This window comes from Melospiza georgiana, chromosome 1, assembly GCF_028018845.1.
Source record: "Melospiza georgiana isolate bMelGeo1 chromosome 1, bMelGeo1.pri, whole genome shotgun sequence".
NCBI lineage: Eukaryota > Metazoa > Chordata > Aves > Passeriformes > Passerellidae > Melospiza > Melospiza georgiana.
In genome coordinates this window covers 120,091,286-120,116,790 of record NC_080430.1, presented here as the reverse complement: position 1 = coordinate 120,116,790, position 25,505 = coordinate 120,091,286, and the positions used below count along the sequence as shown (strand labels likewise).

Genomic DNA, 25,505 nt, shown 5'->3' with positions numbered 1-25,505 from the left:
TTCTTGCCTAGACGCCTGAGGGCTGCTCCGCCTCCCTCGGCGCTAACCGGGGCGGGGGGGCACCCATGGACACCCAGAGCCGCGGGGAGCCCTGGATGTCCCTCGGGGATGTTCCCCCATCCCGGGGAGCTCCGTCTCCGCGGGCTCTCCCGCAGGCGCGCCCCGACGCCGCCGGCCCCGCACGGGGTTCGCCCCGCCGCCGCCCTGGGCACAGGCTGCTCCCGGGAATGGGATCGGTGCCCCCGGAGCTGCCGAATCCCAGCTCTGCAGCCCCCCGAGGTTCCCCCCTGGCTCCTGCCGCCGTGGCCGGGATCGGGCGGTGGGAAAGCGGTGAGGCGCTCCCGCATCTCTTTTGCGTTTTCGCACCCTCCCCGCACCCCAAAAGGGCAGGTTCCTCCCTGCTCCGGCTTCCCCCGTCCCGACGGCCGTGCCCGAGCGGGGTCCCTCCCAGGGACTTCTAGGGAAGCTGCAGTGGGTGTGGAGAAACTTCCCGGGAGGAGCTGGGGGAAATCTCCAGGACGACTGGGAGAAAATAGTAAATCCCTCACCCCGAACCAAATCCCAGGGAAAAGCTGCTCCAGCAGCCGGAGGCGATGCGGTGGCGGGGCTGGGCGGCGCTCGCTCCGGGCTGTGCGAGCTCCAAAGCTTTGCGGAGCTCGCCTGTGCAGCCTGCGAAACTCTCGCAGAGAGTTTTCCAGGGAACGTTCTCCATGGAAAACAGAAACCAGCGAGGGTCGGTAGCAACGGGTGTCCGGGACAGAGGCTGACCCCACACAGCCTGCTGAGCAGTCTGCACTGCCAGCTCACCAGCGCTGCTGGGGCACAGCGCAGCCTTACGGCCCCACACAGGCCCCTGCCAAAACAGGCAGTGAGGGATTTGGATTTGGGGATTTGGGAAAGATCCACATGTAACCCTAGTGCAGAGCTTGACACCTGGTCCCCTGTGGCACCAAGCACTCCCGGCAGCTGCCAATCTCTTAAACACTGCTGAGTGTTGACACCCTACTCTCAGTGAGAAAAACCACAGTGTTGCCTTCAGTACAACTTGTAGAGCCTCTTTTAAGACACAAATTTGATTTCATTTGATGGCTCAACATCTGCAATGCACACGGAACAGGACAGTCAGCATCTACCTTTTCTATAGCAAGCACAGGGGCTTCAAATTAAACCTTGAGTGAGTACCTGTGGCCACCTTATTGCACCCTGGTTCCATGTAAGAACATGTCCCCTTCTGTACACACCAATGGCTGAGAGGACACGGACACAGGTTACAGCTGGACAGACTGGGCAGCACTTCAGCAACTGCCCCACATACTCAGAGATGTGTGGAGGTCTTGGCCAGTGCTTTTGGTAAGTGTCTCTTCCTCACTCCTGCCATTGGGAATCTTCCTTACAATTGTGTTTCTGCAAGCGTCATCTGTTGTGGTTTAGCAGGAAGAGCAAGTGCAAAGGAAGAAATGGCAGCTTCCTCCTTCCCTCCCGTGTTCAGCCTCCGCAGCCTGGGAGGCACCAGTGCTGTTAGACACAACTCTGACTTGGGGCTGCCAAGGACATGATAGTGTCACTGAAGCCACCAGCACTGACAAGCGGGGACGCAGGAGGATACTGAGGAGAAACTCTGTTTTGGCAAAGGATGCTACTAGAGAATATCATACCAGTGTTTTAGCTAAGAACATTGGTGAAGTGTTTACACCTACATGGGGACATGCCAACAAGTGAGTTACAAAACACTAGCAGTGCTCAGCCTAAAGCTGTAGTGATGCTTCTTCCCCCTTGGAAGTGAGAAAATATTGGAAAACACTCAGACTACAATACATAGAATAATCTGTCCCCATGCTCCCCTCCCTCTCGGGTCTGTCAGTTCAAGGGTATGGTGTGGAGGTCAGCTGAGTTCCCAGGAATGAAACCTGCTCGGATGCCCCTTCCCAGGCCGGTTTCTTTGCTGACTGCAGCCAGGCTGCCTGCGCTCACGGTCCTTCTGAGGAGAAGCACACCAGAAGCCAGCCAGAGTGAGTCATCACTCATTCAGGGAGTTCAGCCACGAGAAGGAGAAGACATGACGAGCCGGCTCGTCACCCCTCTCACTGCTCACGGGAGCTTCCTCCACTCGTCCTTGAGGGTATGGCTCAGAACCAGTCTGCAAAGGAAGGAGAGGCTGATAAATGGAAGAGGAAAATATGAATTGCATTAAAATCCCTAAGGCATCACAACATGCAGGGAAACAGAATGAAGTGGGACAGAAGGGAAAAGGCAGGGAGCATGAAAATTTGGGAAGCTAAGACAAGACTTCTAACACCAAAGAAGTCAGAGGCACTTTTGCCATGACAGTGTCTGAGGAAGGATTATGCTGGGTGAGCGTGTTGCATATGTGCAAAGGGCTTAGTCCTGATTTGGACCTCTGGAATATTATTGCACTGAAGGTGATAAATGCCTGTTCAGAAGTGATCCTGAGCCAGCTTGGCTTGTGTAGCTGGGCCTCCAGATTGATGTGAACCAGAGCCAAATGTTATTGCCAGTGCATTGCCACTCAAAATGATACTTGTTCTGCTGAAATCTGCCTTGGAAGTGTTTTCTTTTTATTTTTCCCTTAAAATCTTCTAATATTTATTTCACTTCAATTTGACTCAGATGAGAAACAGGAAATAGATAATACAGAGATATAAACTTCAGTTTATATCCCTCTTTTTTTGCATAGGTATCCTACACTTACAGTAGAAGAAGGAATCTGGACATGTATACTGTAGCTGCTAATAAAAGGAATTTCTAAAATTAGTTGAGTATTTAACAGACCAGTGTAATAGGCAGAAATATTTTACTAATTCCAGATCCCTTTGGCAAAGAATGAAGACCGCTTTGTGATAGGATCAAAAATCCTATCAAAGATAAATAAAAATGTGTGATTTGCTAGCTCCTTTTAATGTCTTCATCATTAAAACACCAATTTAACTTGCAATACACAGGATTTTTTCCCCTTGTATTCCTAGATGCACACATATGTTATTGTGCATTCCTAAAATTAAACCAGCTATGCTGCCAGTCTTCTTTGTGCAGCTTACTTCTTTTTTAGCTTACTTTGGAAACCTCAGCATGATCTCAGGTGAACTATTTGATGTCAACATACTACTCAATAGAGGGAAAATGACAAAGTAGTGTTCCTCTGAATTCCAACATCTCAGTCATTTATAGAATTGTCCTAAACCAGAAAGTTACTTAAGCAGTGTTGCTAATAGACACATCCAGCAACAAACATTGAAGCGGGGACGCTTTTGAGGAACTGAAGCATGGGATGGATGATTTTACTAAGCATTTTTGTAAGTACTTACTGTTAAAGTGTACTACAATAGAGTAAGTAAGAACTAGTGGTGTGTTAAGCATAAATTAGCTGTTGGGCTTCATTCCAGTTACTACCTATTTCAGTGTCATCAACAAACAAGACAGCATGAAGGTATGAAAATAAATAGATCTCCGTTTCTTTATTTATATCTAATTACAGTTCACAGTGCCATTTTTATCAATATCCTTGATTACTCTAAATTAAAACAGCCCTATTAATTTCAATGAAATATTATCTGAGAAACTGTTCTACTATTTGAAATGTGGACCAATCTTTGACTTAGATTCATATTTTCAAAGCAAGGCACTCATGGCGACTTACTGCAAAACCCAAACAGGCATCTTGCAGATGAAAATAGCTTTTGCTTGCTAACTTTATGATGTATTTTATGGAGACCACAAGCATGGTGAAATCATGGGAGAAACAACTGTCTACTTGAATGCAAAAGCCCATTTCCAGCAATGCTGCTGAGAAGGGCTGTCTCTCAGGCTCATGCAAAAGCATGGGAAAGAATTGGGCCCAGGAGGCCAGATCTTCAGCTGAAGGAAGGTAACTAATTGAGGCCTGATTATAGGAGATCTGCCTCTCAGCCCTGGAAAGTGCTGATTGCAAATCTTTCAACCTGACTACAGTAAATACATGGCTCTGAATTATAAGGCATTGGTGCTGTCTTCATCTTGGTAGATGCAGGAGCGTAGGTGGTTTATTAGTCTTTTGTGATGCTGAAAACTTTGCCTTTGTTTTTTGAAAGGCAGAGTGCCTGGACTAGCTAAGAAAATTTTGAATCTGGCTGTACAATTTTGTCCAAGCCCTCAGCAGTGTGTGTAAGCAGGCATGGTCCTCACTTCTCACCCTGTAAAAGAATAGGACTGCCAAGAGGTTTAAAACATAATTCCTGCTTTTTTTTTTTTTTTTTTTTTTTTTTTTTTTAAATTTTAATCCACACTGGTACCTTGCCATAAAGGAAGGCTTCATTTAGCACTTTCACTTGCTCTCCCAACCAGCCACTATCCACAAATTTACAGTAAATCAAGACTAACTTTGAAGCAAAGAACTATCTACAAGTTTAAAGTTATGTTGAGTGTTTCATAGGATTTGGACCCAATATATAAGAAGAAATAAAGCACAATGCAATGACTTAGACTGGTAAGCTGACTGCATAACCCTGTTAACCAGCACTGCTGCTACTGCATTTCAAGCAAAACAATCTTTGTCTGCATCACTGCCAAAACTGTATTTCATAATGTGTTAACTCCTTCATATTTTGCTGCGATGACATCTTCCTGTGTCAGCAAAACAATGTTAGAACTCCAACACATTCCCACTGGGTTTGGCTGGGTGAAGCATATGCTCCCTGCACCTTGCTGCGCTCAGCAGGCTGCTAGTCTGCAATACCTCCATGTGCCTTTCCAAAACCAATCATTTTCCATCACGCCCAGCTAGGAGTGAAGCAAGCACAAAACTGACAGTAGGGACATTACTTGGCTTTTAGGCTTGTGTTTTCACACCTGTGACACTTCAGTGTTTGTCTCTGAATCACACAGTGACTGAGCTCTGTTCTCTTCGTGTAAAACAAGAAAACATCAAAAGGCACCAGGAGGAACTTTGTCCATATTATTAAGTCCATTCTTCCCTTCCAACAGCAGCTGACACGACTCAGAGTTATACAGTGTGCTAGAATTGTCCAAGAACAAAGATTTCAGCTGTAGATTTTACAGAAAAAGACCTGGTTTGAACCAGGCTGTGATTGTGAAAGACAGTGCAGAAGCAGGTCATTGGGATTGAGGCATCTGACCGCTCTGTAAATCCCTGTTATCTCATGCTGGATTATCTCGGTCTCCCTGTTACTGCAACCCTACTGTGCTCCCAGAGGAAAGCTCAGTGCTGAGCATGGCACAACCCTTGCCACATGCCTTTAAGACAGTCCAGATTCAACACTTCATTGTGTCTGTCCATTGCTATTAGGTAACTTGTCAAGCTTCTACCTGAGCTTTATCTTTGCCTTGGCGATCTCCTGGGTAGGACTTGTTTTTCACATTACTAGAATAACAAGTCCCAACCCTTTGGGTCCCTAAAAGTAATAAGGAATAACTAAAGGGTTTACCTCAGATTACATTCATCACATTAGGCCAATGCTGAGAGAGTGCTGAATACTTACACTTTGATTTATGTTTTCCCTTGTGGTGTCGAGTGACATCAGATGGTGCTTTCAATAAGCACCAGGAATTTTCACCAGGCCAGCTCATGAAGTGGGGAGTGAAGTATACCATGCATGACTGATGGTTGGTTTTGTTTTTCCCATAAGCAAAGTCCAGGCTGGAGTTTACATGCCAGTTCTATGGAGGTGCTGAGCAACCACAACTCCCACTGAGCAGCCATTCAGCACTCCTCAGCATCTGGCATGCTAGAATTTGCATGAATAAACAGTATAAGGATCTCAGAGTTGAGCCTGATGAGTCGTTTCAAAGTTGCAAATATTCAGCATCTTTCAGTATTTGCTTCCTTAAGCAGGACTCTATGTAAATCTGTATTAGGTTCTTGTAAAAAAGGGTGTGGAGATGAGGAAAGAGGTTGGTGGGATGGTTTGTCATAACATTTTCATTTATTAGGTCCCAGCAGTTATCTAGTTTATGCTAGGAGAAAATATGTAGTTTAGGCCTTTTATATATTTGAAATACAGTGAAGTCTACACATTGATTTCTGCTTTACCAGCACTAACCTCAGCAGCCTTTAGGTACAAAGGCTGGGAACTGTATTGACAAACTTTAGTCATCCAGAAACAAGATATCCACTCAAGCAAACTCTGTTCATCCCCTCTAATGGGAGTGATCAGAGAAAGGCACAACCAGAGAGTGATTTGTCCCATGTTCAAAGAAATGGATTGCTCTCTGGAGATACCTGTTTCACTCTAGTGACTCCACACACACTCTGGGTGACTGGGTTAGACTACATCTGGCTTTTAAGCAATTATACAACAAAGATTCCAGCCAAGTATTTCAGGATATTAAAACACTCCGTGATAGGAATTCAGAACTTTGACTGCAGTATTATTTTATGAGATCACAAACTCCTAAATTTAGGAAGTCAGAAGGAAAGGTGAAGGGCTGAAAGGCTTCATAATCTACTTTAATGTAGATGGATGAGGCAGTTGGAAACAACCTATGTGAATGTTTTCTGGATCAACAATGCCACCCAAAGCAGGTTCTGCCCCTTGGGTCCCCATTCACCTCTTCCTGCTTTGGTTCCATGGTTCACTGTCCTTTGAAGGGCTGTACTAAGAATGGGAATGTCACTGGAACAACATATTTTTTTTCCTTTTTTTGAGGTGAAGGAAGATATTTTTAAACCTGGATCATTTGAATGATTTGATTTCAGCACTGCCCAACAAACAGCTGCCTCAGCACAAATGCCCTGTAAGTGGTGGCATCTGGGAAGCAATAAGAGGCAGGGCCATTTGGCAAAAAACTCCTGAATCACCTTTTCTGCCAGAGGAAAAACTGGATCCACACCCTTAGAGGCACATGCACTACCCAGTGCCTTTGCTGCCTCCTCTTTATCCAGCAGGAGAGCAAGGGTGTGAATTTGTTAGAAAGTGTGGGGCTGGGAGAGAGAGAAGCAGGTTTCTTGCTTCCAGGGTTTCTGTAGCCTCAGAAAATGAGCTAGAAATTAAATTTAATTCCCATTTTTAGCTGGCTTGTTTAGAAACAACCCCCAATGTTGACAAGAGCAGGCATGATTAAAAAATGCTAGCTGGTTGCAAAGCAATCACAGAATCTGTAGGCTATGTTTGTCTGCCTCAAATGTCAAGTGTTGCACTGCTGGCACTCAACACTTCCAGGCAGCGGAAACAAAGGGAGCACAACAGGTTATTTTTAAATAGTTTAAACTTTAGTTCAAGCATTTTGTTTTCATATTTTTATGCAGTCTAGCTCCTTCAGCATAACACCTGGCAGCTGTCACGTAAATCACAACAATATTGTTTCAAAGCTAAGGGGCTGCTTATTTTGCATGGATCTTTTTTATCAGTGGGAATCAACAGAGCATTCTCCAAACTATTTGTTACAATTACCTGCCACAGAAATACATAAGGCAGCAGTCAAAATTATATGCACAGACAAGCTCCATCAGACACAGAATTAGACATACCACTCTCTTAATAGTGGTCAGTAATGAATTTTAAAAGTCCATTGGGAGTAAATGCCTTTCTTCAATAGATCATCACTAAATTACAATTAACATTATATGGACAATGTCTAATGCAGAATCTCTTACATAATGATCTCAAAGTGATAAAACATATTTCAGAGGAAAACAGCCCTACTGGCTTATTTTGGTATAGGTTCCATGCATCTCCCACGGGACATGGAGGTCCAGACACTTGAACCTGTGGTGGAAACTGCATTAGAGCATGGTGTGGGAGAGCAGCTTTCTTCTCAGCATTACTTGGGACAAATAACATACAGTTCCCCTATAAAAGTCACCTATTTTTTTCATAACTCAAGGAAGAAAAGGAAGAAATAACATACTTGTGTAATATTTGACCCATTGCTGCACCTCATTGATCCAACTTTTTATTGACAGTAATTAACTACATATTTGCATGAAATCTAGTCCTCCTACTGGGCAGGAAAATGAAGGAAACCCAAGTGGAGAGTCTTAAATACACATGAATATTAAGGCTGCATGATCAGAACAGTCTGTCCTGCATTTATCCACACCGTTCTTCATTCCTCTAGGAGTGAAGGTTTTTTGGGACCTCCTGATCAATAAGCCTTTACCATTTCTGCTCACTTGCAGCCCTGCTGGAGAGCTGTCTAGCAAAGGAAGGATCCTATTGAGAGGCTGCAGGAGTAAGTGCTGGTCACGTACTACACACTGGTCACCAGTGCCAGGAAGCTACTCATGAATACCAGCTCTTCCCTCTTCCTCCTACTGCTGCTTTGTCACACAAATAGATAGGAATTCAGATTAACAAGTTTAATGTGAAGTAAAGACCTTCCAAGAACTTGTCCATGGCAGTAACCAATCTAATCCGTGTTGTAGAAACTTTGCTAAATAGCTTTCAGGGAGAAGTGGAAAAATAGTAGTGGTTTAACATCCTGTCTGTCTCTGTCAGGCAGTCTTTCCTTTGACTAACGTGGACTTTGGTATTTCAAAGCTTTTTCTCCTTCTGCAAACGGTACTTTTGGAAATCCAATGAATGACACAGTGATAGTTCAGGCTGTGATTCACCCTGGAGCTCCATTTGTGGGATCAGATAACAGAGCCAGCATAGCTTTGAGGAGTGTAGACACACACATCCCATGCTTGGAGGCTCATCCCAGGCTGCTCACACTGTGAGTAATTGACTGCCCTAGGCTCTCCTAAGCCTGCAGGGGGTGAGAGTGGTGCTTGTGAGCTGTGGGCACAGTACAGCTTCTCTGAGAGAAAAAAAAAAAGTGGAGATTAGGGACAAAACCCGGATTGTCAGCTAAAGCAACATTCCTTAAAGCCACCACATAACAGAAGAAGAAAGTCTTGGCCACAGTTACAACATTTTTTTCCCTCATCAACTGTTGCTGCTACCACTTTTTCTTTGTGTGCTCATTTTTCCACGTCTCCAGTTGCCTGAATCTGCTCCTTACTGCAACCACAGCAACTGAAGCTGTTATCCAAGCTATGACTCTGCTCCAAAACCCCAGAATTGCTCAGTGAGTAGCACTGTGATTGCCCACATGGGTGTCTGTCATGTCAAATCTCACTTTGTAATCTCTGCTTGCCCGTTAGCAGTGCTGGCCTGCTTGCACAGCACTCAGCCAAGTGATGAGTGAGATATTAAATCAAGTTTCCTTCTGTCCATCTCACACTGTTCCCAGGTGAAGTCCAAGGAGCTGTGATAAATTCTGCTCATGGAGCTTTGGATTCAGTCACAGTTATTGACCAGGTATTGACAGGGCATGGAGTACAGATTGCAGTCACTGTTACCAGAGGCAAGCTTGGAACTGACCTGCATGTGGGCAGGCACTAGCTCAATTTTTCTTTAAAAAGAAATTTATTTATTTTATAAAATTAAATTTTGAATTTGTACATAAATATAAAAATGAATATATTTTAAAAACAAATATTTTGCCAGATGTTGAAGAGGCTCATCAGCACTAATGGGGGAAATGACAGCTATATTTTCTTGGTAAGGCATTTTGTAATAGAATAAGTCACGGAGCAAGTGTTTCATCATGAACAAAAACCACTTCTGTGAACAGAAGTGCTGAGCCAGGAGTGCTCTGAGTGACTGATCTGTATTTCGGTCACCACCTTCAGTGGCTGAGACAGGCAGATTTTATAGGGTGCTCTCTAAATTGAAAAGAGCAGTAAGAAATTCAGATCACTTATCCCCCAGGACTGTGAGCTCCTCACTCTCTGCTCAGTCAAAGGCATGATGTCTCTGTTTGAACGTGGTTTGAACATTTCAGCACCTCTTGGCTGGCAGCCAGGGATAACAGGTTTTTTTAATTAGTCACTGGCCTCTTACTTAATGACCGGAGGATTATTGCAAAGATGCCAGGAATATATATCACCTGCAAAGAGATGCAAGATTGAATCATCACTCTTTGATATGTCTGTCTCCCCATTTTCCATTTCATTTTGGTTGCACATGGTCTTTATCTCCATTTTAGTCCCCCTGGTCTTTATCTCCATTTGAAAAGCCCAGCAGGTGGGCACTGCAGGGTGCTGCAGCCCAGCCCCTGCCTGCTCACAAGCCTGGAAACCCTGCAAGGGGAAGGATACCCTTCCCAAACATAGGGGTTCAGGCCCAGCTAACTAATTGCCACCCCTGGGATTTTCAATCAGCTGGGCTGGAATTTCAATGTTGATCTGTCTCTAATGCTTACAGGATACCAGTGCTGCATTCCAGAGGTGAGTGAGTGCTGTGCTGAAAGCCTGGCCCGTCTCAAGGCAGTAAGATAACTAAGCAAATATCCCAAAAGCAGATGGTTTGTGTAGTTGTGACATACATCTACCACAATGTGATGTAAACCAGTAAATGTGATGTAAACCAGTTCATCCATGATTAAAAAATATTTTTTGTTTACATTCTATTTTGCTTTCCAAACTCCTTAACAATGAGCAGAACAGGTGATGCTTGGAGGAGGAGGCTGAATGGAGGTAGAATTCAGTATTTAAATGAGCTAGTCACAGAAAGACAATGTCTAGGTGAGCCTGGCTTTGTATTAATTTCAACAGGAAAAATAATTTTGTCCAAACTGTCATTGTGGAGATCCTTTTACTAGTAATAGACTGAAAAAAATGAAATATCCATAAATCAGATGGTATCTATGACTCACCAGACAAACAGCAGAGCAGACTATTTGAGGGAAAACTTCAGGTGAAGTATTTGCCACTCATATTAATTATGAGAAACTGTTGTCTGAAATCTGGTCTTAATGCATTGCCCTCACGACTCATCACTGCTGTCTCTGAATCACCCAGATAATTCTCAAAATTAAGGGAGAGGGAGGTGTTAAAAGAGGAACAGTCAAGACTTTGCTGATCTCCTCCGCATGTATTGCCAAACGAAGGGGAAAAAAATTCACCTGAAGTACAAAGTCAAGAAACAAAATGGAAATTTACAGGCAAAATTTGCCACCAACTGAACATCAGCCTGAACGGCCACAGATGTAGCTGCTATCACTGAGTCCCAACTCACTGAGTCAAGCTACAGAGAAGCAAAGGCAGAATTTCCTCATTGTTAACTGAGTTTCTTGCATCTAATGTTTGTTCAGGTACAGGAATGCTCCCCTCCCCACCCCCAACCCTCCCCCAGTGAAATTTAAGAGATGTTTAGGAAGAAGATTGAAACAGAGTTTGATTTGGGCTTCTACATCAGCTGATTCAAGGGTCTCCTACAAAAAGCTCAGCTTCATGGAGGACAGATGACTCATTTTCATTCAGTCAAACCTTGCAGATATTTTCTAATGGTACAGGAATAAACTCATCAATTTTCCACCTAAGGAAAGGTAAAATACAGATATATAAAGACCTAGATAGCAAATATCAAGTTGATTTTTGCTGTCTGCAGTGCTGGATCTTTCATTAGCACTTAACACACTTGTTGCAGGGAGCAGAGAGCCTTTGCAGCAGCAGCTGGTGTCTTGGAAGAGAGCTACCTGGGCCATGCCCGTGGCTGATGCTAACAAACTTCTTGTTCTGCTCTGGGGGAAACTGTGGGAAGGTGTGTTGGGGATGGAGACCCTTTCTTAGCCCCATTCCTGCAAGATCCAGCCTCACAAGACTGCCTTCTCTTGAGCAAGAAATCCCTCTTGGGACAGCTGGCTTGAAGTGGGTGCTTGTCTTCCTCACCTGAGCACATTGGCAAGACTGGTCTCCAATTTGGTGAAGAGAACATTTCTTATTTGTGTTCTGCTGCCATGCTTGTGCAAACACTCCAGAGCAGCACTGTGCTGAAATGTGGGACCATGCCTTTTATACCCTGATGGAAAAGTGGAGGTATGTGAACAAAGAGCACAGTGCAGTCTCTTGGCCTTATTTTGATTTTCAGTGATCTTATTTTGTCCATGTTGTATGCACATTGACATGACAACCAATCAGCTAAAACTTAGCCATATACTGACTTCTCTGATGTGATTTAAAGATGTTTCATGGGGAAAAAAAAAAAAGAAGGATCACCAGCTGAAATTAAAGTATTCAGCAGCAGGGCAAAGAGAACTACAGTACATGAATACAGAGAAGACTGTCCTTATGGTAATTCTGGCAGATGGCATAAGGTTGCAAGAAAGTAATAGAAAATTTTAAAACTAATGAAACAAGATTAGCATAGGCCATTCCATTAGTATTTCTCCTCCCAAACAGTTCAGTCCTGATTATATTTTATATCCTCATGGAATTAAAGAACTGTACTTGCTGCCTGCGGAGGGAAATTAGATCAGGCTACTGTTTGTGGATGATTAACTTGCATTTCATTTCAGACTAAATGTATATACACTGGAGTCCTTTGGAGCCACAGACAGACTCTTTTCTTTTCTGAATTTGAGCAACGGGATGCAGGGTCCAGTACTTCATTTTAGCTGAAATAAAATGGGTAACCACACACAGAGCCAAACCAAGACTTTAATGAATGCTCACAAATTTATATGGTTTCACTCCATGAGAGATGTTGCCGACAAAATATGATCAGGGAAATTTGTGAGACTCTGTTTCTCCCTGCTGTCTGTGTCACCCAGCACTAATGCAGCCCTCCCCATGGAGCCAAGGCAGTTCATTGATGCCATTCCTGCTCCCCGTGCTTAATCATTTGCTGCTGGTTGTCACCTCCTGAGGCTCAGATCTCCCCAGCTTCAGACACCGGGCAGGGGCAGCTGGGCTGGGAGCAATGTCACCTCACACTCAGCAGGCAGGTGGGACAGGTGCCAAGGGACAAGCAGCAGCTGCTGCTGAACTTGCTCTGACTGGAGATGCCTCTCTTTCTCTGTCAGAGGCAGAAGCAGCCCGTGGTGACCACACTGCTGACTTAGGCACTCCCCAAAGGAGGATGAAGCTGTCTGATGCAGAGTTACCTATTTTGTTCCTGCTGAATAATCTTCTTTTGGCCTTTCTTACACCAAACAATCTGCACACCTGTGGGCTGTGGCTCTTGTTGCCTTATCTCTGCTCTCACACTCTGGAGGAAATTTAGAGATGCATCAATACAATTTCTTAGAGTGACATGACCCTTAAATAAAGTAAATGTTGGGAATTAATAGGGGAACTGATCTCTTTTTGCTGCTGAAAAACAATGAAAACCCTATTGGTGCATTCTGTTAAAAGAGCCTGAAAATAAATTATATGCTGCTCTTATAATGAGAGTCATGCAGGTTTATATTATTATTATAAATAATTATACAGTTATTCAAAGTAATTTTGTTATTTGGCTTTTGGGGCTTATCACACAAAGGAACAAGGGCAGTGACCTGATCTTTCATATGAAAAATGAAGACACATAAACTGTCTAACCAGACACCTCACTATGCATGGAGAATAAAACCATTTTTATGCAAATAGAATCTGAGACCAAAATGTCTTTTTCCTTCACCTCCTTTCTACTTCATTATTAAATAAATCATAAAGATGTCACTAGAGACCACACAGAAAGAGGTCTCGAATAGTAGAAATAAGAGCTTTCTGCCTTTATCTATTTTCAATTTTAAAAGGTATTCTGAATTTAAAAAATAGGGAGAGGGGGGAAAAAAGCATGCCTGATTTCCCAGGAATAAAAACAACCTCTATGTCCTTTAGTAATAAAACAAGTTTTCAAAACCAAGCACAAGTAAATGAAGATTAAACTATGATCCATGAACTTAATTGAGATTCACATTGTCCAATGCTCTTCAAATTCAAATTACAACCAGACAGTGAATATTTTTGGCTAATTTATGCAACTAAAGTGTAGATGATAACTTCTTCCCTCTCCCTTTTAATTATTTTAATTGAGAGATATTCTTCAGTCATAGTGCTGGAAGTTCTGCACACAAAAGCTGAATAATAATTTGTCACTTTTCATAGATGCTCCATATCATGTACAATGCTGAGACTACAGTGCAGAAAGTGAGCAGGGAAAACCAATCATCTTTGTGTTGAAGAATAGATTAACACTGAATTTGTCTGCCATTTGAGCAAATACCCAAAGCTAACTACAGCTGGTTTGAGTCAGGTTTTTGGTTTTCAGTAAACAACATTGAATATCCTGTTATAATACAGAATTCTCTGTAGATCAGTCATATCACACTGACAATTGAACACACATGTATGTCTTACCTAAGGGGGGCACAAATTTGGAGCTGGAAGATAGTAATGGATATTGTCTACCAAAAAAGGGGTTACTCCAGAAGAGATGTTAAGAAATAGTTAAGGTTTAGATTACAGAGTTTGTATTTGGGACAACTTCATGTGGTAGTGAAGTTCTTAGTCCTTGACCTTGTGGATATTTCAGCTCTTAATGTGACCTAAGGAAAAAAAGCCTTTGTCTAGAATGGGTGGGATTTCAGGGCCATGATTGGTGCTCCATGCTCACTGGGAATGTGGGAGAGATAGCTTTGAATGGCAGTGGGACGTGAAGGGAATGTGGGGTGTGCTGTGTGAGCTGGGGTGTGAGGAGACCCTTTCCACTATGTCCATGGGGACCTCTGGAGAGTGGGGCTCGAGCCATCCACCCAGGGGAGCACAGGTGATTTGCTTTCTGTGGTGATCCTGGCAGCAGGATTGTTCAGTGGGTTTGTTTTCCTGACCTCAACCCCTCTGATGCCAATTATTACTCTCCAGCTCTTCTTCCCCTACTTGTTGGACTGAACAAGCTTGGTATTCTTCATATCTGTCAATCAACAGATTCTCCATCCTGCTGGTCATCTGAAGAGCAACTGAAATACAAGCCCATATATCTGCAAGAGTAAATGTCTCTTTTCACTTTGAACCAGGGAGATGCAATGTTTAACCATGCAGGAGTAAGCTGAAGGGTGGCATTTGTGATGAGGAAGAAATGATTTAGGCAGCTCGTGTTGTGAACTAGCATGATGTTTTTGGATAGGAAGAAAGGGGAAAAGTCCTTTAAAGCTATAGAGGAACATCACCAGATACACTATTTGAGCTGTTAGTTAGTGGTAAAATGAAATATTTCCTACCCATGAAAGTACAAATCATGTATTGAATCAGATTCCAAAGACGATGTAGTATGATAAGAAATGCCAAAAGTGTTATGCAGAATGCTAACTCCTGTGAGAAAATAAGAAGAGTGCTTCACCAGTGTTGTCATCACATGAAGTACTCATTATCACTATGTTCTGTCAAAAAGCTCTGTTTCCACAGCACTTTTCCATGATATACTTTAATTGGAGGAAGGGAGTAAATACAGTGGTGTGAAGAACATCAGCTGGGGTTTAAAAAAAAAAAAGGGAATATAGCACTTCAGAGTGGGTTGAGTAAAATCACATGCAGGAAAAATACAAAGTTGAAGTTCACGTAGCTGAAAATTATCACTGCCCCATGACAGCAGTCATTTCCTTTGTGACATAGACACATCTCAGCTCAGATCCTTAAACCTGATCACAGCATCATCTCATGGCATCACTCTCACTCAGACACTCTGCTCTTTCTATTCTTCTGCACATTTCTGCTTCTTGTGCTTTCCTATCTCTTGCTGTGTCTCCAGCCCATTGGCAATCCCATCCTCAGCTGTTTCCCCTGCTCCTGTCTCCCACATCTCCCACATCTACTCAACATCCTCCTCCTCCTTCCAAAATGCCAGTGTCACCTGTGATCTGGAAAATAGTGAGATGCAGCAACCCCAAACCCACATGCCAACAGGAACTGACATCTTCCTATGTGCCTGTTTTTGCTCCTGGTACTCAATGAACAAGGCTGGGTACCAGACTGCTGTTGTTTTTCAAACAGCTGCCCACATCAAACAAAACAAAAGTTTTGTTCCTTGTCTTCTTGCTGGGGCTGAGGGACACAGACCACACTTAGGCAAGCTCCCAGGGAATTAACCTAGTATAGAACTTACCTACCTATGGTGAGCTTAGGCTGCCTGGTCATCAGTGAAACTAATAAAAGGAAACAGCTCTTAGGAAAGATAAGAGGAGACAATAAGTTTCACTGTGAATTTACTTGTTTGCCAGCTCATTTTGAGTATACTTAAGAAAACAATGTCAGAGTAGATTTGCTAATTTTAAAGTACTTTTCGTTTTAATTCCACTCAAATATTCCCAAATAAAACCCTGACTTGAAAAATAGCCACTGAAATTTAGTGGTCAGATGTTGCTTTTGTTAAGAAAGTCAGTAAAGTCAGCCACCAAATTCAAGTATCACTGACTGAAGCCTCTAGCAGAAATTCCCCTTTTATCATCTCTGTTAATTCCTTCTCTGAACTTTTTGCCTGGAACATGATTGTTTATCTATTGTCATACAATTGCAGCCTATATAGCTGCTTATGTATGCTATATAGTCTTCTCCAGACTTAAAGGAAACAGCATGAAATACTTAATACCCACTTTTTCTTTCTCTCTCTCACAGACACAGACACACAATCTCCTCTCATTGCACACATATGGGTAATTGCTTTGTTAAAACATGCAGCTAGAACCTGTAAATTACTATGGTTTTTTTACAGTGCTGCTCATGGGCTGGTCACCAGACACTGGAGCAGGACCTGGTGTAGTGTGCAAATCCTTGCACAGCTCCCTCAACTCTGTTCCTTGTGTCTTTGGGCCATGTGGAATTTGTATACATGTGCTGAAGGAGGATTATTCAAATTCAGGTTATACCAATTCTAATATTGTCATTTTAAGGAAAACATCCTCCTGTACTCAACACATCAGTATCTGTTATCCCATCATGCTGCTGAGTGTCTAACACTGAACTGAAATGTATTTTCTTCACTCTCTCTTTTAATCGAGTCTCAAGAATCCTTGGAGCAAACCCTCTGCCACAGATCTGAACCCAGGAAACCACACTCCTTACTGAGAGGCAACCAACCACACAGGAAGGCTCTGGGTGTTTGCATAGCTTCATGTTCACATGGGGAGCACTCCAGGTGCAGCCACAGAGCTGCAGAAGGCAAAGCCAAGCCATAGCTGCTCAACCAGTCACGGTAGGACAGCACATACACGGACTGTCAGCAGGTGATGAGAGTAATCTCATGCACAGGATTTCTCTGCCACTAACACATGCAAATATCTGATGTGCAGAGACATCACTGGCCTCTCCAATAGCTCCTGTGTGTGAGTAATTTGGATAACAGCTGGCACAAGCAAGGTGCACTGGCAGGTAAGCACAAGCAACCACCAGCATGCTGCTTCGAAGCTACAGTCAGCCTGTCACACATTGAACCATCTATAAATCCAGTTTGTGCTGCTTTCACATGTCTGAAATTGCTCTTATTCTTTAGCATGCAGAGGAAAATGAAGCCACATTTTCCTTAACATTGCTGTTCCCGCCTTGCTGCATGTCCCAGCCCTCTGGGGTGACTTTGGGAGCACTGACCTTGGATGTCGCTGCAGTGGCATTACTTTCCTTACCACTCCCTGCTGCACTCTCCTCGATTGTTGCTGCTGTCGGGGCTTCTGCCTTCTTTGCACTTGTTTCCAGAGAAACAGGAGTCCCTACTTTCCCCAGCCCGCTCACCGGGCTTGAGCTGGGGCTGCTTGGTTGCCGTGACTGGGATTTATACCAGCTAGGGTAAAACAGGGGATCCGTGGGTTCTGCTGGGGCCGGCACTTGAGTGTCAGACTCGGGAGTCTGTTGAGAACCACTCGGTGTCACAACAACATCCTTAAGCAGGACAGATAAAGAGAAGAACAAGCAGAGCGCACCACGTTACCTTCCTGCTGCAGTCACATTGTTCTGCATGTTGTGTTTGTTAGATAGCACTGCAAGGCATAGGTTTGTCCTACTAATATGATCTGAAAGAATTGCAATCAAAATGCAAAGCAAAAGCAACTATCATTTGAATAACACAGACAACAGAAAGAAAATAAATGAACCCAAAAATACAACAGGAGGGTAGAACTAGCTGGGAAGGGGGTGCTAACTGAGAAAGGAGTGAGCAAGGGGTTTCTCAATTCAGATAAACCCTCAATTCAATCCTAAAAACTTAAATTCTGCATAAGAGTCTCACGAACCCATACCAGCCATGAATGACAGATGTCGGTACCTTCAGATGGCTTGTTGGGTTTTAGGCTAAGAATAACACTTTTGCCAAGGAGTCTGTTGATACAAGCAGCAGAATAAAGGGAATACTGGAGAGAAGCATTTGCCCACAAGCTTTGCCATCAATGCTGTAAGCCAAGCACTGTTGCTCTGCCAAGAAGAGGAGCAGCCAGATGAACTGCACCTCCACCTGCATCAAGCTCTTGGGGTTTCTGCACACACAGTCTGCTATCACCACTGCATTTCTGCTTTGCCTTTTTATACCAGAAGGCAAAAACCCAAATACAGGTATCCCCCACACCTACAACACCCCTACAACACCCACATACCATGTCTGAATTCATGCCTGACTATCGTAATGGCATTTTACAATTTCTAGAGCAGCATGCTGTACCTTTCTCACCTAAACCTAGAAATCAGAGAATTCTTCTTGGTGGGCAGAGCTGCTTATGCCTAGTTCTTGTTTGCATAAAACCCTGCATCAGTCAAGGAGCGTAAGTTTAGTTAAGTGAGCAAATCTCCAAATTTTGATTTAATCAGTAAAGCCTAATTTAAGAGCATCATCACATGACTGGTGAAAACTCACACATGTTTTTAGATCAAAGAAAGAATGAATCTATAATATTTATTTTCACTTGTTTTAGGTAGGGAGCTTCCTACAATCAAAGAGCCTTTGTGTGCTTTCTTGTTTTCACATAGGCCTTCTCAAATATATTCACAGCAGCCTTTACCCCTCAGCAACTTCACTGAGCAAATTGTCTAAGAGGAGAATTTGTTAAGTTAATGCTATGCAAGGCAAACTAAAGTAGCACATGAAGCATATTTTTAATGTACATCTCTTAGAATATGCGGCAATTATAGTCTCATTCTAATCAAATTCCCTAACAAAAGTGTTGGTCTAAAATATTCACACCCTGAACCTGTTTGCTGTCAGGTTGTAAGAGGCAGTTTTCTCTCCTGTTTGGTGTACGATATTCCTGCATCTAGCTAGACATATCCCAGGGATGATCCTAGCAGAAGGCAGCAAGCGCCATTCACAGAAAACAGATTAGAAGTATAATCTAAAAACTGGTGGTGGAAAGCTTCCTAAATCCAGAGGGAATGCCAAATTCTCTTGGTATAAATATTTTAACAATCATCTCATTTATAACAGTTAGTCTGAGTTAAATCACAGCAAGCAGAACATTCGTTGTAATGCACTTAACTCCCAAATGGAGTCTTTTTTATTTATCACTTATGTATCCCATATATATCTTAATTTATCTAGCAGCTAATTTTTTGCTTATCAAGTGACACATGCACATGTTGAAGTAAAGTTGCATACATGTGTACAAGGGCAATAAATAATTTTGCCCTCCAGTGCATTGACTCCCTTAGCCCTGCTCCTGAGTCATGGTGCCCACAGGACACAGGGGAGCATTTCTGGCTCTGCCAGGTGCACTCAGCAAAGCTGGCAGGGCAGTGGGGCAGCACAGACATTTACCTGACCAGCTGGGGCAGCCAGCACTGGCGCTGGAGTGGGTTCAGCCTGGGGCTCTCCCCCTGCGCTCTGTGCTTCAGGGTCCTGCTGAGGTGCCTGTGGTGCTCCCTCTGACCCTTCCTCTTCCACCTCTTCCTCCTCTTCCTCCTCTTCCTCCTCTCCTGATGACTCTGTGTGGACTTGACCCAAGCCTTCGCCATCCTCTGTCTCCTCTTCTTCTTCTCCCTCCTCCTCTGACAGAACACGTGTAAAAGGACAGGATGAGCACCATGAGAAGAGTTCAGCCTTTAGGTAATTAAAAAGCCATTTGCATTTGCATGGCAAAGTCACTGACAGTCTTCTGCCTGGCAGAGAGGAACCTGCTCCCACCAGCCTGGACTGGGCACTGCCATGGACCTGCCAGCTTTGGGGCAGGGAAGACACTGAACACACACGCTGGGGAAAGGGAAGACACTGAACACACATGCTGGTTAAAATCTTAAGCTGTCCCTTTCCAGAAATTCCTGTCAATGCAGTTATCCTCATAAGGAATGTGCAGCACAGCCCTGCACATTTTTGAGGAGAGGCTACCTGGGATCTGGCACAATCTGTCATGAGAAAAGTCCTTCCAATTCTAGGTATATGTTTGTTTTAATGCCATTGAAGCTGTGCTCATAATTCTTTACTGCGTCAGTGCTTTGAATGCATGATTGGAAGTTTGAGATACCAACATGCCTAAACCAGACTGTCAAACTTGGTCAAACTGTTGCTTTTGTGCCATCTGACAAATCCTGTGGTCTGCAGTCATGGCTCAGGTTGTTTCCAGAGGAAGGCCTTTAACACTGCATTTTCTTTTTTATATCTCACTAGTTTTCTTTTTTAATCTCACTAGTTAACCTAAAAAATGTGCAGGGCCATCCTAGCACTTCAGAGAAATAAACCTAGATTTGATTATAATTGATACAGAATGCTTTGGTTACATTTTGTCATAGAGAGAAATATCTGATTTGAGCTTTCCTACTCAGTATGATCATTTTGGTGCAATAAATTACATACCTCTGTCAAAATCAATTTCTCGTATTATTTTTTCTTCTCTACTGAGGTTCACTGTGAATTGGTTCATATTCTCATACCCATCCTCTATTTTTTCCATTTGGAATCCTTTAGAAGCTTCAGTAATTCTAAAATAGAAGTTGGTTATTGTCATTGGATTTGAAGATAAATTTATAAATTGTGATTATAAAAAACAAGAGTCTCAAGTTTAAATACTTACTTTTGTAGCAATGTTTTGGCATTCTGTAGAAGCAAAAAAGAAAAAACTGAATTCATAAATTATTCAATTTTCTCAGAGATTTTATGCATTGTGAAATAATTCTTACAATGTCAGCTTTTAAAAGCACTAATAAGAATTTAATAAGTGACAGCCATGACATCCAGGAATGAGATGAAATTTGGATGGTAATTAGCATACAGCTGAGTAAACCTTTTAGTTCTTCAAAGATGTTTTAATTAAAACAGGAATATGATGGGAAACATGCAGAGTTGATAGGAATAAACCCCAAAAGGAATTTTTTTTCCTCTTTTTTTTGGTTGTGTTTGTGGTGAAAAGCATTTGGTCTGTTACCCTCTTTTGGAGACACAATATTCTATTTGTCTTGGAAGAATATTGTACTCTTCAAAGGCAATTATTTGATGAAAGTAAGTATTGGTTATTTTAATTTGGTTTTGTTTGTGGTTGGTTTGGGTGTTTTGTTTTGTTTTGTTTTGTTTTCTTTTGTAAAAAATGCCCTCCCAGCCTTTAATATAGAGGAATTGTAAAATTGCAGGACTGAAATTCTACACCAATGAATTCATTGGATGGGCTGCTAACGGTTCCCTGCTCACCTCTCTTAAATTTACAGTAAGAAAACAAAAGACAAAAAAATAAGTAAAGGTATCAAAATGTAGCTTAGCACACAAATTATTGAAAAGTTAATAATTTTGTCAATTTACAAGTGAAACCTATAATTCTCAGAAGATCATGTACACATGAACATTTTGTCCCACCATGGTATTGGTGGGAAAATAAAGATTACTTGGAAAATGTTTGAATTTCTATTTCTTCCAAGGGGACCAGAAATTCATACACAGGATAGTATATTTTGTTGCAAATAGCAAATACTTGTGTTCTTGATTTGGATACTATTCACAAGAAGAGTAGTTATTTGTCTGAGCTGATTCAGGTGTTTAAAAAAAATGAGTTTGTATACATGATCACTTGAAGATAAATGAACTCTGAATGGGCCTACAATTGAGAAATACTTGAATAATATATCAATAAACCCATCATTCTTTTTCTGTCTTGATTTATAGACTTTATACCTGCAAAAACACAGCCATTTCTGGTTCTTCCATGAACTGGATTCCTGATTCAACCAGTTTTGAGACAGCTTCCAAGTGATCCGCATACTTCTTCATCAGGGAGCGGACGTGTTCCAGTTTCTCCTCTTGGGTTCTAGTGATTATTTGTGTCATCTCATTTTTTCTTTCTTCCAGTACAGAATAGAGATAATCAAATTTTTCACACAACTGTTCTTTCTGTCGTTTGCAGCATTCCTGTGAATCATTTGGTTTATGTTAAACATGTTATGTTCTTAAAAGGGTTTCTATTTTTACAGTTACTTGGAAGCATTTTCATCAAAGAAATTCCTCTTTCTGAACAGTGCAAAGGATTCTGAATGACCCCAGAGACTTTTATAATTTTCAAAGTCCAAGCTGTTGGAACAAAAGTTTAAAAACTCTTCTCAAACTCTGAGTTTCAAGCCACTGAAAGCCCCCAAACAGGTTATTGTATAACTTGTGAGTCTGCTAAAAAAAGTAAAAAGGTATTTATGATGTCTGTAGTGATACATCAAAGTCTGCAGAAAAAGTAAAAGCTCCCACCGTATTAGCAGCTGGGTCCATTTGCGTGAACAGAATGGTTTTAAAAGGAGTGAGCATCTCAAACAGCTCTGGAGAATTTTCTTTTTCTGCCAGAGTACCTGGAACAATCCTGGCTGGGCTTGATTTTCACGTGTGCCCTCTTAGACTCTATTTGGACAAGGGGTGTCCATTATGTTCCATTTACTGTGCACTGAATGAGGTAGAGATTCTGCAAAGAAAATGGGGTGTGACAGAAGCACAAAGACAAGAAGGAGGAATCAGATTCCAACTGGATGTTCAGGCACTGATTTTCACATAGTTTCTTGAGACACTGCTATTGTCCCTCCAAGCAGAGAGCAGCATCTTTCACTAAGCTAGGAGGATGGGTTTGATGACTGCTGCATTGAGCACTCTCTCACAAGAACAGACTGCACTTGTGAAGGAGGGTTTATGGGGAGGAAATGGGGGATAGATTATATATAATGTCTAAGGTCTACCAAACAGAAGTACTTGAGTCATCTGTGTGCCCCAGGGCATGACTTTATTGTGGTTAGACCTCGTTGTGGATGGTGTTGATTATTTAAATCTCTTTCCTAGGAACTGAGGCTGAATCGATTCCTCATCTTTGTCCCTTGAGGCATAATGCTGATATTCTGGCAGCACAGGATTATTAACAGCCCCACAGAACTTTAGGTAGTGATAAGACTTATTATTCACAGCACTTGACCAGAGAGAATCCCACTTTTTTCCTTGACTTTCAGCCAGAGCTCATTCCTATAAGTGGTATCATGAGCTCTGTATCAAAGGAGAAAACCTTTCAAAGATCTGCATTTGGCTAAAATTCACTGTCTGCATGAGGGCAGAGAGGGGATCGAATGCACATCTTGATGCATTAACCCAAGTATCCACCTCTGCTTCCCAATGAGGAGGGCTAGGCTAAACAGGCACTCCTTGCAGGGGGTACAGGCTTGTCCTGCCCTTCTGGGAGTCCTTGTCACTTCCCAGAAATTCCTGATCAGTGCAATTACAGGGTGGGGTTAAGGAAGTTTTCAAACCAAGTGGGTCATGGTTTCTGAGTGTCCTTCTATGTTCAGATCTCAAACAATCTTCTCCCACTCCTCTCCTAGCTTTCTCCCCGAGAGATGTAGTTCAGATCATTTGGAAAACAACCTTAATTTTGAGACAGGTGTGTGCTATCTTTGTCATTTGACACAGGACAAATGTTAGGGGAAGAAGTGCAAGCAAGCTATAGCAGGGTGCTCTGAGAGATCCTTCCCTGTCTTTAAGCACTAATAGATGGTGTTTCCTGCCAGCAGATATTACAGAGTTGTGAATCTCATGAGTAAGAGTGCAAAACAGGTTTCTAACTGCAAATGCTGAAATATTTCTGAAATATTCTCTTTCTGCATAAAAAGTTCCCATATGAAGCCTCTGCCTGATGGAATTACTCTAATCAGATTCTGTGTAATGAAAGAGGTTAACAAATACATGACTTTGCATTCTAAAAAGTTCTCAGCCTTTTTGTTTTTTAAAGCACAGCTACATCAAAAAGAAAGGAGTCTCCTTACTACTGAGCATGAATCTCACTGCTTGTTCCAAAGGACCTGTATTGACTGGCCTATGCCCTTAGCATTTGGAAAAAACACTGTAATTTTCCCTTTGTTGTTAGACTCATTTACAGAGCCAAACAGAACCTAATTATTGATTATAGTTTTCCGGTATTTAGCATTTTAAATTCCTTTCTCAATTTTCAGTATAATATGGGAATTAGGTTGACTCTTCAATCAGTTAAAAGCTGTACAAGTACTTTTTTGCTTTTCTGGTTTTTAAGGTTGGACAGGAGCAGTGGCTAAATGTAGAACTGTAGACTATTACTTATTCCAACTAAATGTAAAATGATTTTCTGCTAAAGTGGATATTTATTGTTCTCTACAAAGTGTTAAGCAGAAAGAAGAGACAATCCTGGATTGTGTTATTTCCATGTGTAAACATTTCTGAGTTCCAGCTGTAGTCTCTTGTCTTCAAGGACAAACTGATGTTAATTCAGACAAAGCTCTTGCATAGTAGGAAATGTGATTTGCTTGAAATGTAACATGGAAGTGCCAAGGTGAACTCTAAGATCTGTTTTCTGCAATCTTTGTCTTTAAAGGTGAAAAGCCTGATAAAACATCAGAAGGTAAAATGGCTGCATTTTCTTTAGGCTTTGACTTTAAAGGTTAGATTTTAAACTGAGTGGATGACTCTGAGGAAGCTAGTTTCAGAAACTGTTGTATTTTTAAGGTATTTTTAGCACAGTGTTTTCTCCATACTTCAGACTAGGTGTTTGAAGATTTGTTTCTGGTTCAGCTAGTTCAGCTTAAATGAGTGTAAACTTTTGCTTTTGTATAATTCAAATTGCTGCACTTAACCTACTTGAAAGGCTTATTTCTGTCTGCAAAGTCCTGATAGCAGCCAATTTCATCCTTGCAGTGTGAAGGCTTCCCAGCTACAAAGTTCTGACTGCCATTAATGTGCTCTCTCTTTCACTTGGGCCAATGGATTTGTGTTCTTTAAAACAAACTCAGACATTTTCTGTTCCTTCTTTCTTGGAATTGTGTGCATCAATTGTATAATTGTTTTTTCTCACTAACTAGAATCTGTACATCTTGGATTAACTTATTTTTCCTTACCATTTCTCCTTTCTTCTCCATCTCTGAAGGGTCAAAATAATTCTAATTGGGCTGAGAGGGATGCTACTCCTTCACTAGATGCTTCATCAAATTCTGATCACAAAATCAATTCATATGAACTCCTTTCAGCCTATTGTTCTGTGATGCTCAGATTGGTCAAAGTTGATGTTTATATTTGCTTTGCTGATGTAAAGCTCTCAGAGGAAGTGAAAGCCACTTCTGCTATTGAATAACACAAAACTGATTCCAAATCTTCCAGAGTGAGGCCTTCACCAGAAAGTCCAGTAAGAACCCAAACTCTTCTCTCTCATGAGCAACAAAACAAGACTCCTTAAAGGACACCATATTAAAACACCACTTCTGTGCAGAAGGCAAAGCAACCAAATAGAGAACAAATACTGACAGATCTGTGAAGCATGCTGTGCCTACCCTGTGGCTGAGGCTAAGGCTCTGTTCACAGGACCTGGCA

At 42.2% G+C, this 25,505-nt stretch overlaps 1 protein-coding gene across 1 annotated transcript in view; it reads right to left on the bottom strand.

Moving 5' to 3' along the window:
- Positions 1–2,017: 2,017 nt before the first annotated feature.
- The window catches only part of TRIM55 (tripartite motif containing 55), a 34,899-nt gene continuing 11,411 nt past the window's right edge, over positions 2,018–25,505 (bottom strand). The window contains exons 5-6 of the mRNA XM_058033156.1: positions 8,633–8,659; positions 2,018–2,106 (exon numbers count right to left, since the gene is read on the bottom strand). Of these exons, the coding sequence (XP_057889139.1) occupies positions 2,018–2,106; positions 8,633–8,659 (116 nt within the window). The remainder of the gene's footprint in view (positions 2,107–8,632; positions 8,660–25,505) is intronic.